The sequence below is a fragment of the Dysidea avara genome, chromosome 1 (genome assembly GCF_963678975.1).
Source record: "Dysidea avara chromosome 1, odDysAvar1.4, whole genome shotgun sequence".
Classification (NCBI taxonomy): domain Eukaryota; kingdom Metazoa; phylum Porifera; class Demospongiae; order Dictyoceratida; family Dysideidae; genus Dysidea; species Dysidea avara.
The window spans coordinates 60,347,088-60,365,721 of NC_089272.1; the positions used below are offsets into that span (position 1 = coordinate 60,347,088).

At 39.0% G+C, this 18,634-nt stretch overlaps 1 protein-coding gene and 2 long non-coding RNA genes across 3 annotated transcripts in view; 1 reads left to right on the forward strand and 2 right to left on the reverse strand.

Moving 5' to 3' along the window:
- Positions 1-2,973, reverse strand: part of LOC136238978 (leucine-rich repeats and immunoglobulin-like domains protein 1) — a 55,757-nt gene extending 52,784 nt beyond the window's left edge. The window contains exons 1-3 of the mRNA XM_066029703.1: positions 2,874-2,973; positions 2,619-2,719; positions 340-507 (exon numbers count right to left, since the gene is read on the reverse strand). Coding sequence (XP_065885775.1) covers positions 340-507; positions 2,619-2,719; positions 2,874-2,938 — 334 coding nt within the window. The 5' untranslated portion in view covers positions 2,939-2,973. The remainder of the gene's footprint in view (positions 1-339; positions 508-2,618; positions 2,720-2,873) is intronic.
- A 6,177-nt stretch (positions 2,974-9,150) lies between these two features.
- Positions 9,151-13,017, reverse strand: LOC136251392 (uncharacterized). The gene is made up of 3 exons (XR_010699080.1): positions 10,615-13,017; positions 9,968-10,060; positions 9,151-9,915 (listed from the first exon to the last, which is right to left on the reverse strand). It is a non-coding gene; the product is annotated as an uncharacterized lncRNA (long non-coding RNA).
- A 2,690-nt stretch (positions 13,018-15,707) lies between these two features.
- On the forward strand, positions 15,708-17,635 carry LOC136251399 (uncharacterized). The gene is made up of 7 exons (XR_010699081.1): positions 15,708-15,909; positions 15,958-16,054; positions 16,254-16,349; positions 16,615-16,679; positions 16,739-16,767; positions 16,818-17,413; positions 17,473-17,635. It is a non-coding gene; the product is annotated as an uncharacterized lncRNA (long non-coding RNA).
- Positions 17,636-18,634: the final 999 nt, after the last annotated feature.

Genomic DNA, 18,634 nt, shown 5'->3' on the forward strand with positions numbered 1-18,634 from the left:
TGGTATGCTCTAAATGTGTTGTACATAGCATGCACTCCTGTGGTGTATGTAATGTGTAGGAGATGATAGTTCACATTTGCTAACTAATGGGAAAATGTGAACTATCATCTCCTACACATCACATACACCACAGGAGTGCATGCTACTGTATGTACAACACATTTAGAGCATACCACATATGCACAAATACATATTGTATTGTAGTGATATGTTGATCACACCACCACATCTTTAATTCAGGGACATACAGAGGTTCATAACACAGCATGTATAGAATTGTAGAGTAATGTGTTCATAATGCCACAAATTACAAGCTGAATACACACACATGTTTTGTACCTGAACAAAGACTTGCATTTGAGCACACTCCATTTATCAACACAGTACGTCTACTGCAAAAACAGCCACTTGAACATGCAGGAATTTGATCACACACCCTACGAACTGTTACATTGCTACAAGTCAATTGCCAACTACATGTGTGATACTGTTCTCCTGAAGGACAACCTAAAAATGTAAGAAATAAGATTAGTGCTTCACCTTAAATACAATGTCAGACTACAGTATTTGTTAACTATCAGTATGTACATATCCTATGTTGTAGATACAGTATGTATGCGCAAGCATTATAAGCACACATATACTTCTATTACTGTATATGTGACCAAATTTTAGAAAACTGTCGATATCCGCACAATTTTCAAAATGCATTTTATTTGTTCTTTGTCTTTTACAGGGACAGAGGAATGGACTAGCTAAGTTTCAGCTTCCTAAGTTAAACAGCATTGGAATACAGCACTATACAGCCGGACGAGCAAATAATTTGATATGTACAGAAGTTATCGAGAAAAGAATCTACAGGCGCGTACATAAACCATCATAACTATATTGATACAGCGACGTACGGAATTGAATCTTGGCTCATTGTGTTCACCATGAATTTGTGCACCCACCAAGGTATAGTTTTTCCCAGGCATACCTCTTTGTTCGAGAAGGAAGGCAAATTCACCTCAGGATCTGCAGGACCTTCTGGTCTGGAAGCTTATGGCTGGAGACGTTTGTGTTCATCCTTCAAATCTGCCTCTGCTGAACTTTGCTGTTTCATTGCTATTTTAGCTCGTCGTCTGTGTATGTCATTTGTTGATCCTGAAATTGTTTTGCCACTTGTGTCGTGTAGACTTATTGCTTTGCATAAAAATCCTGGTGTCTGCCCTATTGGTGTAGGAGAGGTAGTTAGGCGCATTATTGCCAAGGCTGTTCTGTCAATTATTGGACCTGATATTCAACGTGCTGCTGGTCCTCTACAGCTTTGTGCTGGCCAAACTTGTGGTGTTGAAGCTGCAATCCATTCCATGAGGTCCATTTTTGATGATGAGAAATCTGAAGGTTTTTTACTTGTTGATGCCAGTAATGCTTTTAATTCACTTAACAGGGCAGTAGCATTGCAAAACATCCAGTACACATGCCCTGCTTTTTCGACCATTCTAATCAACACATATCGTTTTCCAGCACCATTATATGTTGATGGTGATGTTATTTATTCCAACGAAGGGACTACTCAAGGGGACCCCCTTGCTAAGCCTTTTACGCCTTATCTACAGTACCTCTTATTTGTAGATTACCTAACAATGTCACTCAGGCATAATATGCAGATGACGCAAGTGCTTGTGGTGAAGTTTCACATCTGCATCTGTGGTGGGACCAGCTTTCATTACTTGGACCACATTTTGGGTATTTTCCAAACGCATCTAAGACTTGGCTTGTTGTCAAAGAACAATACCTGAATCATGCTCAATTGCTTTTCGCCAATACTTGTGTCAATGTAACCACAGACGGACGGCCTCATCTCGGGGCTGCTATTGGATCTACTGCTTTTGTTGCACAGTATGTTTCTAATAAAATCACCACTTGGATTAGTGAATTAAAGTTGTTATCATCTTTTGCCATCACCCAGCCCCATGCGGCTTACTCTGCTTTTACACATGGACTAGTCAGTAATTGGTTATTTGTTGCTCGTACTATACCTAATGTTGATGATCTTTTTCACCCACTTGAGGATTGTGTTAGACACAGCTTCATTCCTGCAGTAACTAGCCATCTACCACCCAGTGATTTAGATAGAGACTTTTTGGCTCTTCCCACTAGGATTGGCGGTATGGGTACTTATCAACCCTATATATCAGAATGTGTGCTTTTGAGTTTACCGCCTCTAACAAAGTTACCAAGCCTCTGGGAATTAGTAAAACGCGGAATAACGGAATTGCGGAATAACGAAATAAGCAAAACTTATCTTTGCATATTGTACAAATAGTTATATGCTCTATAGTGATTATACTTTATTTACCTTTTTTTTTTCATTGCTTTACAGATACACAGCAAAATTACAAAGATGGTAGGTACAATAATAAGACAGTATGATTGGAAAGGTGATCTGAAGGACAAATGACAATCAATGCCAGATGCCTATAAAACTAACTACTTATACTTAACTTAATTACCAAAAGCCTATAAAGCTAGTTATTACAATAAATGATAGTTACAAGGGTTGGGGAGCTTAGCACAATTACAACAAGGACATGCGAAATGGAAAGTACATTTATTATTTGAATTAAAATTACTTTTAAAATGTTCCCATAGATAGCTCTTTAACTGTTGCTTAATTGTGTTGAAGGAGAGGGTAAGGTCAATTACTGGCAGAGAATTCCATAATCTGGGAAGTCTATAAAAATAAGAATTGGCACATATTGAATTACTTTATAACAGCTCTGCATGGCGCACCACGGCGATGGATCAACAGCAGCTGGCGAGCATTAAATGGGACGAACACACAACCAATCACCCTAGCACGATCTACCTTTGCTAACGTTACTTACCTATACTCTTGATTCAAACCTGAAGTGTTTTGAAATCCATTTAAAGAGTAAAGACACACAACCATTGGACCTCCCTACTGAACTCTAGTGTGTCTCTAATAAATTCGGTTGTATACACGTGAAGGGCAGCTAGTTTAACCTAAGAATAGAACTAGATCTTGGCGTTTTGTAGCTAGATCAACTAAGGAGTATAGATAAGTAAGTTTAGCGAAGGTAGATCGTTCTAGGGTGATTGGTTGTGTGCTCGCTCTTCCCATTTAATTCTCGCCCAGCTGCTGTTTAGCTATCCATCGCCGTGGCGTGCCATTCAGAGCTGTTGCAAGGTGTAAATAAAGTATGATTGCTATAGAGCATGTAACTATTTGTACTATCTGAGTTTTGTTTATTTCGTTAATCCGCAATCCCTTCTGTTATCTCAAACCAGCACTTTCTCAAGTGATATTCGTGGTGAACAACTTTTAATAAAAAATGAAATATATCACATGAAATTTTCCATGACATCTTCTAACAAAGCATCTTTACTAGAAGGGGCTACAACTAGTCTAAAGAGATCAATTGAACTAGCTTCTGAAAAGGGAGCTTCAAATTGGTTATGTGTTCTGCCTTTGCAGAAGTACAATTTTTCTCTTCACAAAACTGCTTTCCACGACACTGTTGTGCTTAGATATGGATGGAATCCTGCCAGGCTTCCTCAACATTGTGCGTGTAAAACTAAGTTCACTGTTGAACATTCCTTTACTTGTCCCAAGGTTGGCTTCTCTTCTATCCATCACAACGAGATCCGTGACTTAACAGCAAGTTTACTTACTGAGGTCTGCCATGAGGTGGATGATGAACCACTGACATTTACAACCTATTACTGGTGAGCAGTTCACCTTAGCCTCTTCAAACATCGAAGATGATGCTCGACTAGATATTTCAGCCAATGGTTTTTGGAGTGGCCGTTGTGAGAAAACTTACATTGATGTTAAAGTCTTTAACCAACACGCTCCTAGTAATCGTACCACCAGTGCCAGTGCCATTTACAGAAAACATGCATTGTGTAAGAAGCTTTCATATGAAGCTCGCATACGTGAAGTTGAACAGAGTTCCTTTAATCTTTTCAGCCACAGGAGGAATGGCTAACGAATCAACCATGTTTTACAAACGCCTTGCTTCCTTGCTATCAGATAAATAGGATTCAAATTATGCTGCTGTAATGGGGTGGATCTGGTGGTGCTTGTCCTTTTCACTTCTGAGGTCAGCAATTAGATGTCTGAGGGGTTCTAGATCCTCAAATAGCTCCTTTCAGTTTGGCCACTCTTTAGGATCAGCACGAATTGACCTCATTCAAGTAGAGTCAAGACTGCCATTAATTAAGCAGTAACTCTTATTGCATTTTCCCTCTTTTTGTATGTTTAATTTGTTGTTTCTATTGGGTTAAAAAAAACAAAAAAATTAAAGAATCATAAAATAAATAAAAATTCACTGAAAAACGATCGTCGATAAATTCTTTCGTCACCGAAACGTAAACAAACGTCTGTAACTTTTGAATTTTTTTCGTGTATGGAGATAAAACAGATTTTTGTACTCCCTATGGTAGGGTCCGAAATGTGAAATTTCGACCTCCCAGAACAAACTACCAAACCACCCACAAATGCTAGGCTAGGTACCACTTAGAAAATGCCAGATTGGCGTTATTTTTTATTAACGTCTTGTCGTGCAAATCGGCAAATATGCTTACAAATTACGAGATTTTTTTCTATATCTTCAAGGAAATGTATTTTAAAGCTACAATACGCGCTCTCAACCTTTCTTACCAACTGTACTCTAAACTAAAACCATCAGTGGCTGCATTTTCTGGAGCAATTTCCAGCCACAGCATCGTGAAATTGAAATTTCGGACTCGAAAAAGTTTTGATGCCAATGAAACACATAGTAGCGATGCCAAAGTAATCCTCTCAAGTCAAACTGGTCTAGTATGGGTACCACACCAAATATCATCAAATTCCAAAATTGTTTGCCATCTGGCTGAGCTCGACGGCTGCCAAAAATTCGTCAAAAATGCTAATCTTATTCACTGACGGGAACCTTTGCTAGCCAGATGTGCTAGTTTACTCCTCAAAAGATTGCTATTATTATTATTATTATTGTTTACTGAGCAGTCAGCCCTGCTGGTGTGCTCAGGAATCACATAAACAAATACATTAGGTACAATAATATGATTGGAGTCTAGCTGTAAATACAGGGGCGGATCCAGGGGGGGCACAGGAGGCACGTGCCCCCCTCCCTTAAAAAATGTATATAAGATCGAGATACTCTAATAGAGCAGTCAATCACCAATCACTCTAATAAAAGCAGTCACATTGTTCATGGGGAAGTGTAGCTTACTTAGGAAGCTTAATAGGATTTTATTTTACATAACATACGTGATATAATGTATTTGGTAAAGGATAACTAGCTATTATTGTTGTGACCTTTTTTTTTTTTTTTTTCAGCAAGGTGCCCCCCTCTTTCCAGACTCTGGATCCGCCCCTGAAATAGATCAGTATCTGCAATTTCAATTGTATCAGTTGGTAGTGTGTTTCACTCGTTTATTGTTCTTGAGAAATAGCTGTTTTGGTATGCCGTGATGGATGAGGTGGGTAAAATATAGTGAAGATGGTGGTATTGTCTTGTTGGTCGTGTTTTTGGTAAGTAATAATGAGGAATTTGGAGTGATAACTGTTGGTAGTGCTAGATACATAGCCAATAGCTTTCATTCATAGGGTTAGTCTGGCAGCTCTTCTAGTGACCTCAAAAACCGCCAAATGCCGATATCCACGATTTTTTCCGATATCGGCCAATTTACAGTGCGTTAAAGAAATCTTGCACATCACACGTGATGCTTTGCCTCTCTAAAGTCATGCTGCATCCTTGTTTGGTTATATTCGTCCATAGGGTGGCACTGGCGGCTCTCTTAACGAGGCCAAAATTCATCAAAATTCCCACCTCACCATTTGTCATCAGTTTTAGGAAGTTTTACAAGTCAAACATGCCGGTTTGGCTCTCTACATCTTTACTGGACATTTCAATCACCTTCGTCTGTGTAGGTACCTTTCTTCAGTCTCTTGAAAATGTCAGAGCACGCAAATTGGGAGCAACCATCAACACCACTTACTGCTTATTTTGTTTCATTGATCCCTCGAAAATCCAGCAGAAATATTACATAACCCAACTAGAGTTAGTCTAGTTTTAATATCCACCCTTCGGAACTCTACACGAATGGAAATTTCGATTGTGGTTTTTGATAATTGGAATTTGCATTTAGGTAATCATTTATATTAACCTGTAGAGTACAATATTTAGAGCTAGACTAACTCTATTTTCGATTTATTACATTTCTGCTGGTTTTCCTGTCATTTTTGCGTTTTTCCTGTCATTTTTGCGTGGAACCAACGAAACAAAAATTAATAAGCATTAACTGGTATTAATGGTTGCGCCAAATTGGCGTGCTCTGACGTTTTCAAGAGACTGAAGAAAGGTGCCTACACTGACGAAGGCGATTGAATGGTCCAGCAAGGGTGTAGAGAAATAAACCAGCATGTTTGACATGTAAAACGTCCTAAAACTAATGACAAATGGTGAGATTGGCATTTTGATAGATTTTGGCCTCGATAACAGAGCCGCCAGTGCCACCCTATGGACGAATATAACCAAACAAGGAAGCAGCATGACTTTAGAGAGGCAAATCATTACGTTTGATTTGCAAGATTTCTTTAACGCATTGTAAATTGGTCGATATCTGCAAAATTCGTGGATATCGGCATTTGGCGGTTTTTGAGGTCACTAGAAGAGCTGGCAGACCAACCCTATGAATGAAAGCTACTGGCTATGGGTCTAACAAGCTTTTGAGGAGTAAACTAGCACATCTGGCTAGCAAAGGTTCCCGTCAGTGAATAAAATTGGCATTAATGACGAATTTTTGACAGCCGTCGAGCTCAGCCAGATGGCAAACAATTTTGAAATTCAATGATATTTGGTGTGGTAGTAGTTGGATCCATGCTAGACCAGTTTGATCTGGAAGGGTTACTTCGGCATAGCTAGTGCGTGCTTCAGTGGCATCGAAACTTTTTTCGAGTCCGAAATTTCATTTTCGCGATGCTGCGGCTGGAAATTGCTCGAGAGAGTGCAGCCACTGATGGTTTTAGTTTAGAGTACAATTGGTAAGAAAGGTTGAGAGCGCGTATTGTAGCTTTAAAATACATTTCCTTGAAGATATAGCAAAAAATCTCGTGATTTGTAAGCATATTCGCCGATTTTCGTGACAAGACGTTAATTAAAAATAACGCCAATCTGGAGTGGTACCTAGCCTAGAATTTGTGGGCGGTTTGGTAGTTGATTCTCGGAGGTCGAAATTTCACGTTTCGGACCCTACCTATGGACAGGCGAACACGATGATTCCCAGGATTTATCTATTGGCGGCTTAATTCGCCCACCAACGAGGCGATAAAACTTGCGTAATTTTTTCTGGAGCTTGCGTTTTTTACCCGTAGTTTTTAAATGTGCCTTATTACAAAAGTACTGTTGTGCGCATGTCGACGATTTTCCAAAATTTGGTCCCATATATATCAAGACTCCGCGCGGCCAAGAAACTACAAAGCGCACGCCACAATTAAAACGCGCGGGCACTACTGTGAGTTATTTACGTGTAGGGACGGTTTCGCAATATTAGCCCTGAATTGCACAACCTTTCTCAATAGGTTTATACTGCGTTTTTGTGATTTAAAAAAGCTTGGTGTCATTGTTTTCTTGTCGCAACCTCTTAGCAAGCGTATTTAGAACTTTACGCTGACCTTCCAGGTTATCTAGCTAGTTCCAGCCCCCCTAGTACCATCCCAACCAATCTTTCCTCCACCCTCAGCAGGCCTGACTTGGTATTGGTTTCTAATGATTCCATTTGTTTGTTCGAATTGACAGTACCAACTAATACCGAGCAACATATTTTTGCTGCTAGAGCTAGAAAGGAAGATCGATATAGCTCCTTGCAATATGACCTCCAGCTTTCTGGGTTAACTGTCAATCTTGTTCCAATTGAAATTGGTTGTTTAGGCCACTTTTTGTCAGAAACAATTGCTCAAATGGCTACTGCTTGTGAAGTGTCAAAGAAAACCATAAGATCCTTGTTTGAGCAGGCAGCTCGCATTGCTGTGTCCTGTTCTTATAGAATTTTGAATTCTAGAGCCTCCCAGGCTGGAATCTTTTAGACCACCTTAGGTAAACTTTAAGTATTACATATAATTATGTAGATATTGTTTTTTTTTCGTGTATTGTAAGTTAATTTACCTTTAGTTAATGTAAGTCTTGCAAGGGTTCCTGTACTGATCCATCAGCACATGGTACCCCTGTGTCTAGGCCATAGGCGTTTTAAGCAGAAATCTTTTAAACTTCATTTAGTACCATGCCTCATGCGTGCGTTGATGATTGGCAGATGTCTTATAAACAAATGTGAAAGCGTCAAGAATGTAGTGTCACTAGAGAAGGTGCTCCAAGCATAATTCTTGTTGCCACACCACACATGGTGTATTGTGTGTTCTGGTGGTGTTCAAACCAGCTTGTTACATAGCATTACCCACCCTAACAGCAAGTAGTCACTCCCATTGCCAAGAAAGCTAACAGACTACTAGCAGTTATTCACAAGACATTTCAGAATTTCGACCATGCCACATTCATCAACTTGTATAAATCATATATCCGCCCAGTTTTAGAGTATGGTAACATCATCTGGGGACCACAATACATTCTAGATCAAGAACAAAATTAATAGAGAAGATACAGAGAAGAGCCACAAAATTGGTCCAGGATCTTCAAAACTGCACATATAATGATCGCCTCACTGCTCTAAACTTGCCATCACTTAAATACTGCAGACTGCACGGAGATATGATAATGTTCTATCAGCTATTACACAGCCATTTCAGTCTAGATACATCAGATTTGTTTACTACTGCAACTTTATCAACAACTAGGGGTCACAATTACAAGTTATTTAAACCTCAAGCAACATCAAGAGTGAGATCTACTTTTTTCACTGTACGAGCCATCAATGACTGGAACAGTTTACCCAATCACATAGTTAATGCTCCCACACTTAATGATTTTAAAAATTTTCTTGACAGTGGCTGGTCTACTTTATTGTATGATTATTAATTAGTTAACTATTATTGTATATAAGTTTTTGCTATGTAGTTGCAAATTTGTTAAATTATTTTTGTACAGATCAGGCTTTACAGGCTCCTTGAGCCTTCTTTACCTGTAATACTAATACATTGTGGCTTTCATCATGCATGTCATTTAATTAATACACATGTTACATAACAAAATATATCACATTAATTGTTTGGGACATTAACAATGAAATTCTGACAATAAAATGGGTTACAGTGGAAACTGTCTAAGCCGGTCAGCTTCGGGCCAAGATTTCTTGACCTTAATAGGGAGGTGGCTGCTTTAGACAGATAAATTAGTGTATAAACTTCTCACTTGGGGAATTTAAAGTTGGTCTTTTAAAGAGGTGGCCTTTCTATACAGGTGGCCGCTAAGACAGGTTCCACTATAGTTAGTCCCATCGCAACTGTACGCTCATCCTGGAAATTCAGAAGATTATAATCAACTGAGATAATAATGCCAAGATCTTATCAGGCCTCATCGTCCACGTACACTTGACAATTGAGAACTAAAAAACACACATAACATTATATAATTCCTCTGTCTATATAAACTTGCTCCCCCGAACCTTGATCTTTACGTATGCACCATTGCTAATGAGAGAACCGCATGCTATGACCAAGTACCCTGTACATGTAAATTTGACAGCTAGGGAATTAAATACAATGCAGCTAAAAATCTGTCACTTTCTATTTAAATGACAGATTTGGGGATATGAAAATTCATCACACCCTTGAGGTAATACAAAAATTTCTTAGTATACACACAGACTGACTTGAAGATCCACAACATCCTTGATGTTACTACAGTTCACGCACACTTGGTGTACAGTCCACGTACACTTGACAATTGAGAACTAAAGAACACACATAACATTATAAAATTCCTTTGTCTACTTACCCCCGAACCTTGATCTTAGTTGCCACGTTTAGAGCAGCTCTAGCCAATGTATGTAGCACTGCTAGTAAGAGAACCGCATGCTATGATCAAGTACCCTGTACCTGTAAAATCGACAGGCGGGAATTAAATACAATACAGCTAAAAATCTGTCACTTTTTATGTAAATGACAGATTTGGGGAATTGAAAATTCATCACATCTTGAGGTAATACAAAATTTGAGGACCTGAAAATTCATCACACCCTTGAGGTAATTAATACGTTTGAGGATTCACAAGTTGGCCCAGCAGTGACCTTACTACACAGTGTCCTGATTAGACAGGTTTCACTGTACATAAAGACCAGTATGCAATGTGAAAGAGAATTTTTTGTATTGAGGATTTCCAAATCTTTGCAACACATCTGAAACGCAAAGCAGAAAATGTGAACCAGTATGTCACTTCCTGCCTTTACCCAATCAACGGTTTAGACTTTTTAGACTGGACCAACGATTGTAAGTCACTTGTTGATAGATTTTACTAGTGTGTCAGTGTTTCACTAGTCGCATGGCGTGTTATAGGAATTTTAAATTTCACGTGATAGGCGTGCATGTGAACACATTGCGCTTTTGTGTTACAAAGATTTGGAAATCCTTAGTACAAGCATCATGTAGATTACCTTATTTCTTCCACCTAGTTCCAGGACATCTAAATTGGCACTACAGTGACAATACTGAAAGTTGTTTAGTCTGTACGAGTACACCTTGTTGACAATCCATCCATGAGATATAATTTCAAGTGGGTAAATATTGGTACTTGCTGCTACTCAACTTGGTATCATCACAGAAGTTTTCAGCTTGGTCTCAGTGAACTTGCACTAGTCAGTGCAGACGTCTGACAGTCTAAAAACCAATCGCATCCACGTGGTTAATCAGTGTGAATAGATGTGACACTTTGTACACTAGCCTCATTTTTTTCACTTCTCCTTTCGTTGCTGAACCTCCACTCCTCGTTTCATTACCGAACCTCCACTCCTCTTTTCGTTACTGAACCTCCACGAAGAGCTGAGTACATCAGTATTCTAGGACTGTGTGTGATTTGTCCTCTCAACTCGCTCCCCTTGAGGAGGCTATTCGTCTGCACTTGCTGCCGAAGTTATGTCTCCATGCCCCTAATGACTCTGACCGGGTTATGTTTGCTTTGCCAATCCGTCAAGGGGGCCTTGGTGTATTTGACCCTTGTAAATCTTTCTAAGACAACTATCAGTTTTCCACATCTATTACATCCCCCCTAGCATCTGCCATCCTGAATCAGCTTTCTTGCTTTGATTCCTCCATCCTACAACAACAGCGTGCTCTTAAACAAGAAGCTCTATCCATCAAATGTCAGAATCTCTCAAAGATTTTCAGAGTTTTTCTCGACTTTGTCCAACAATCTCCAACTGTCCCTGAAACTTGCTGGTGAGAAGGGTGCATCCTCCTGGCTTTCCACTTTGCCTTTGGAATGTCATGGATTTGCTCTCCACAAAGGTGGCTTTTGTGATGCGTTAGCTCTCCATTATGGTTGGTCTCCTAAGAATCTTCCTGTCAGCTGTGTCTGTGACAGATCCAACAACATTGAACATGCTCTCAGCTGTCCGAACGGAGCCTTCCCTACCATCTGCCACAATGACATCTGAGATTTTACTGCAGAATTAATGTCAGAGGTTTGTCATGATGTATCTACTGAACCTCCCATTCAGCCCTTGAGTGGTGAATCTCTCTCCCTACGTACAGCTAACCAAGATGTCTGTGCTCGCTTGGACATCAAGGCTTCTGGATTCTGGGGTTCTTGGTTTGAACCTACTTTTTTGATGTTAGAATATTTAACCCTTATGCCCCTTCAAACCGTTGTAATCCCTATCGCCAGCATGAAACTTCGAAGCGCCGTCAGTATGAGGAGAGAGTGCGAGAGGTGGAACATGGTAATTTTAGTCCTCTTGTTTTTTCAACTTCTGGAGGCATGGGTGCCTCCACCACTGGCTTACAAGCGCCTGGCCTTCCTCCTATCTTGTAAGTGGAAATCACCCTACTGTAGGGTGATGAGCTGGCTTCGCTGCCGTCTTGGCTTCTCTTTATTGCACTCTGCCATCATGTGCATAAGGCAATGGCGGATCCAGGATGGGGCATTTGGGGCAAATGCCCCCCCCCTCTCCACCTTGTGGAGGAGCCAGCCATGCTTCTGATTAAAATAGCTAGTGAATTTTGTCAGGCCAACTGAGATCAGTTTAAAACTCATGAAATTATGCACATTTTACTAGCATTTATTACAAATTCACCTGAAACCAAAGCAAACTGAAGTCAAACTAACTGTAAAATGGTCACTCAGCACCTTCGTGCGTACTAAGCGCCTCTAAAAATAATTATCGTGTTGCTGTTATTTAAGACATTCAGAGCCTTTTAAACAGTTTAAGACTTCACAACCATCTGAAAAGGCCAAAATGGCAAAAATTAACAGTGAGACACCACTAAGAGGTGATTATTTGCTGCTTCAAAAAAGCAGCACTGAACTATAGAGAATATGGCTCTCCCCATACATGCAACCACCTACAACTTACCCTGTTTGTGCCCCTCCCCTAGCCAGCTCCTGGATCCGCCCCTGTAAGGGGTTCTCGCTCCTCCTCTGGTCATCCCTTTAAGGGTCATGTTCCAGCATCAGTTGACCTTGCACTGGGGGAGGGGCGTCTTGCGGCCGTTTAAGCCCCATTTCCTTTTTTTTTCTATTCTGTGTTCTATAGGTTCTGTTTCAGTAGCTCTGTAGGTGTAGGAATAGGCTAAACCCATTTTATAGAACATCTTAGCGTAGAGTAGAGTGTGGTGGATGGGAGTGCCAACTTGGGCCGGTTCTTCTTTCTTAAAAAAAATAACAAAAAAAAACATCAGTATTCTCGCCGGCGACTCTTTAATATCCACTCGACGTTCCTTCTTCAAGTGGTGTAGACTCTACGTATCTTAGTTTCAAATCAGTTAAGCACGCTTAGCCACTCCATTGAAATCCAGTTACAATATAACAAATATTTAGCAGTATTCAGTCTTCTCAAAATATGGACTGTCATCGATAATTAATGTAAACCACGTATCACGTGTATTCACTTGAGGTGTTACAGGTGTTACAGGGACTTCCCAAGAGATTTCCCCTAAATAGGCCACGTGATCATTATCAGTCAAGTGGAACTTGTTCTTGGTTATGTCTCTACAATGCGGTACTCGTACTTTAATGTATTTTAGTTTAATAATAATATACTTCTCTTTCAAGACATAATTATATGGACTGCCATCAATAATAATATAAATCGCGTATCAAATGTCATTCACTGTTCACTTGAAGTGTTACTGTGCAGGGTCTTTCAAAGGGATATCCCCTAAATAGGTCACGTGATAATTGTCAGTCAGGTGGAACTTACTTATTTCCAATAATGCACCATGCAGGGGCGGATCCAGGACCTGGCAAGGGGAGGGGCACAAACAGGTGGTTAGAGTCAGTCCTATGTTAGTTAGTTAGTTGCTACATCTTGAACAGCAAATAATATACCTCTTAATGGCATCACAGCGTTGATTTTTACCATTTAGCCTTTGTAGATGGTTGTAAAGTCTTTAAAGTTGTTTTAAAAGGCATTGACGATAATTACTTTAGAGGTGCTTAGTACGCATGAAGGTGCTGAGTGACAATTTCACGGCTAGTTTGACTTTGGTTTACTTTAGGTTCAGGTGAATTCGTAATAAATGCTAATAAAATGTGCATATTTTTGTGAGTTTTATAAGTAAGCTGACCTTTTCCTGGCATAAAGTTTAGTATTTTAATCAAAAGTATGGCCCTCCAATCCATGAGGTGAGGGGGGAGGAGGGGGGGGGGGGGGGCATTTGCCCCAAATGCCCCATCCTGGATCCGCCATTGCCATGGAGCTTGTGTTGTGGCTTTCATTAATTGATCATTATGCACATACCATGGTGCAACAAAGTTTGTAACAAATTGCTGGAATGTGGTTCGTGGTTTGCTGGTATGAGCTTGTGTTGTGGCTTTCAACTTTTGTAACAGATTGCTTGAAAGTACGTGGTTCGTGGTTGCCAATGATTGAGTATATGAGTTGGGGTTGTTCCACACTGCTTGCACAATATTGAGATGTCTGCATGACGACACAAGGTTAAGTGAGACCTGTAAAAGAACAAGCAGGCACTGAACTTAACCTTAAATTAAACACACATACGACTAACCTGGAACATCAGTCGCAACACCAAAGACACTTGCTTGGATATCCTCATGGCTTAACTATGGAGTGACAAGTGTAATTAACCGGCACTAAACAGTATCTACAACACAATTTTCTTTTCTGCAAGAACTTTTTAGCACCAAGTAAAGTCACTACCAACTCTCCTACAAGAGCATTTCACAAGAGATGTGGTATTAACTTGAGTACAACCAATATGTGGTGTATGTTTGTGAACATGTGTGTATAGTGTTTGCACATTGTGTGTGCGTCTTGTGCTTGTATATGATGTAAATGTGCGTTTGTATGTAGTGAAATAAAAATAATATTATGATGTTTGTGATCTCTTTCATAACCCTTAGCAAAGCATCTAGCTCTACGAGTGGCAAACCAAGTTGATAGGTTATCCTCAGGGCACTATGGCAGTGGTCATAGCAGGTTTTATTCATTGACAAGTACAGAATGATTGATATACTCCAATAGAACAGTCAAGCAATAAGTACTCTAATAAAACAGTCAGGCAATAAAATACTCTAATAGAACAGTCATTGAACAATATAGCTGATTATTTACATCTCTGTCTGAATACACTCCCAGATCCCAGGTGCAATCTCAGAGTTGCTATTTCAAGATGGTGGCATCCCCCAAGACCACCTAGAATAGCATGCTTTGCAAATAAGTGCTTTACACAGCTTGAACATTGGGTCTGTAATTATATAACTGACAAAAATTAGTGATATCCCCCCAAAAACACCTTTGCTGTAAAAAAAGGCGTGTCCAAGAAACTACAAGTATCTGTAACCACATGTAAAACAGATAAGCTGTAGAAAAACACTCCTTGAAATTAATCGGTAACTGAAAGAGCTGATATCTAGAGCAGCCAAGAATCAATAATGTTACTACAATTGACTATGATTACCAAAGAATACCTTGGCTGTAGAACAGGTAAATAAAAGTAACTGGCAACCAAAACAGCTGATATCTGAAGCGGCCAAGACTAAAAGTTAAGTTGATACAGCTTACTACAATTATAAACTTGCAACATTGAATCCTAATCATTGAAAAAGGCGGCCAAATTACCAGCCAATTAGAGTTACAAAGAATTAATTTAGGATGTAGCAAGGGTGAATGTATAGAACACAGTTGAATGATGAGGGTTCAATGTTGCAAGTTTATAATTGTAGTAAGTTGTATCAACTTAACTTTTAGTCTTGGCCGCTTCAGATATCAGCTGTTTTGGTTGCCAGTTACTTTTATTTACTTGTTCTACAGCCAAGGTATTCTTTGGTAATCATAGTCAGTTGTAGTAACATTATTGATTCTTAGCCACTCTAGATATCAGCTCTTTCAGTTACCCATTAATTTCATGGAATATTTTTCTACAGCTTATCTGTTTTACATGCGGTTACAGATACTTGTAGTTTCTTGGACGCACCTTTTTTACAGCAAAGGTGTTTTTGGGGGGTAATTATTACATTAACATAAATCTATAGTCATAAAAGTAATTATCTATAACAGATTTAAAATTATTTAATGAAGAATTACCGGACCTGTCCACCAGATGTTTAAAGGAAATTCATTCCACCACATGTTGAAAGGAAATTCTTTACAACTTGTGAAGTTATTGATGTACTCATTGTTGGGGTCCACGGGGACATTGATGATCATAGCTGTAAGTACTGTCACAACAGAAGGAAAGGAGCCATTATCTATGGTATACTGATTTTCCAGGTCAGTTTATATACACTCAACCACAGAAATGTAGAACTTTGGTTGCAGGTGGAAAATAAACACCTTTTCACTCAGTTACAAGAGATTCACCCAGCTGGGATAAAAATGTTGAAGTGAATGTCATTAGTACCAACTTGTTCATCAGGTATTGGACAATTCCAAGTGTCCAGATTATGTAGTTGTCCTCACGTTCAAGTTTACATGTTTAGGAAAGTTCCACAACATCCTATAATCTATTACTATATCGGTGTGGAATAATGCTCATAATTATAATATTTTTCATATTTTTCAATACCCAGACTTTAGGTGTATTGTATTTAACACATGCTTTTTGGTTTTTGCAGGCCATCTGGCCATACCAGTTTATCCACTAGCAGTTGAATGTGATCATGGTACGTATGTAAGTTCAGGAACAAAGATACAGATGTCATGAATTTTAGGTCAGTTGACGTAAAGAGGAATTGTATTATTGCAATTGTTCTTTTTGTAGTTATCAATTATCAGTGACCAGGTTGTGATAGCGTACTTTTGTTTGACTAATGTCCTAATGTTCTGGTTTACATGCTTACCCAACAGTTATGTTATTCACTTAACCTGAATAATATTAATTATGGGATAAAAATTTTTTAGTTCATTTTGATTATCCATCCTATTATTGATACAGCCTGGCATATTGATTCTTTGCACATTCTCTTTTTAATTCAGTACCTGCTGGATTGTTTCGTCAGATATCGAAACAGGTGTCTTTGGTGTTGTGACCGATGTTCCAGGTCAGTTGCATGTGTGTTTAATTTAAGGTTAACTTCAGTGCCTGCTTATTCTTTTACAGGTCTTGGTATCGAGTGTCATGAATTTCAGGTCAGTTGACATACAGAAGAATTGTATTATTGCAATTATTGTTTTTGTAGTTATCAATTATCAGTGTGTACTAGTGACATGAAGGGTATGGTCAGTCTACTCAGATGTATCGGGCATAGTGTTGATGAGTCCAAACAAATATCCAGTTTAGACTGCAGTGGCATCAAGGGTGTTAATTTCCAAGGCAGTTTACATGTTGTGATTTTAGTGATTTTTTTCCTAGTACCCAGATGTTAAGTGTATTGTATTTAATGCCCACCTGTTATTTTTTTGTCAGTGTGGAAATTGCAACAGTAAGCCTTCTGTGTTGTAGTAACTATTTGTTTCATAATTATGCTGTTGTCCTGGAATGGCACAATTTTTGGGCAACCAGTGTGAAGTCCAGTGCATGGTACAAACATTGTGACCAAGCGTACTTTTGTTTGACTAATGTCCTAATGTTCTGGTTTAACATGCTTACCCAACAGTTATGTTATTCATGCACTTAGCCTGGGATATAATTTTTGTTCATTTTGATTATCCATGCTATTATTGATACAGCCTGGCATATTGACATTTTGTACATTCTCTTATTAATTCAGTGCCTGCTTGATTGTGTCATCAGATATTGAAACAAGTATTTTTGGTGTTGTGACCGATGTTCCAGGTCAGTTGCACGAGTGTTTAATTTAAGGTTAACTTCAGTACCTGTTTATTCTTTTACAGATCTCAGTATCGTCGTACTGACATACAAGGATCATCACTATTGTTGAACTGTTTTTAGTAATGTCTTGATTGGATGTTGATTAACGTTGTGTTACACATTGTTGTATGTATACCATATGGCAAGAACTTTTCATGGCCATCATGAAATTTGAATATTGTGTAAGTTGTGTGTAGAGCCCCAACTCATACACGGTCATTGGCAAACCACAAACCACATTCGAACCACAACACCACCAATCACAATTGAGCAATCCATTACAAAATTTTGTTGCAACATTTGTGTGTCCATGGTACACACTACATAGAGGTGGTAACCCCTAAAGGCTTGTTACCTTTTGTATTCACTGTACTGGCCTTTGTGGTTAATTTATTAAAAATTAGAAAATTGAAGAGTATGCTTAAAGCACCTTCGCTAGTGACTTTTTCTTCACACTTTGTTTATAAGACATCTGGCGATTTATAAACGTTCTCATGGGGGTGCAGCACTAAATGGAATTTAAAAGATTTCTGCTAAAAACGCCATCCCTAGGGAACTTATGGTGCAGCATGCTGTCACAACTTGTTTATCAGGCATTAGAGCTTGTGTCCACGTCGTGTCTTTAAAAGTTATTGTAGGGATTAAATGTTTGATTGTAGAAAATACGCATATAAGCAAACCAGAATTGGATAATGTCAGTGCTAGATGGACTGTACAAACATGGCTATGTTGACTGGTATAACATGACAGTAGTTGTAACATAAGGTAGAGAAATAAAGTGAACTACGCCTATTTTTTATTTTTCGATGGCTACTTTATTGATGATGACGACTCCTAAAGATTTTTTATCATGTAACGCAATACAAATCTATTGAGAGATGTTGCATAATCCAGGACTAATATTGCAAAACCTACCCTACACGTAAATAACTCACAGTAGTGGCCGTGTGTCTTTTAATTGGGCGTGCGTTTTGGAGTTTCTTGGCCGCAACTCACTACCTTGAGTCTTGATATATATATATATGGTAATTGCATGGAAGAAGTGTTGTGAATGCATGCGCATACTGTATGTAATAATAAAATTTGTTATACAACAGTAACAGACTATCAAACCAGTGGTAGATCAGAAACTTTCATAGGGATTTCAGATTCCACTCAACTTCAGCCTAGCTGTAAGTCAAAGTC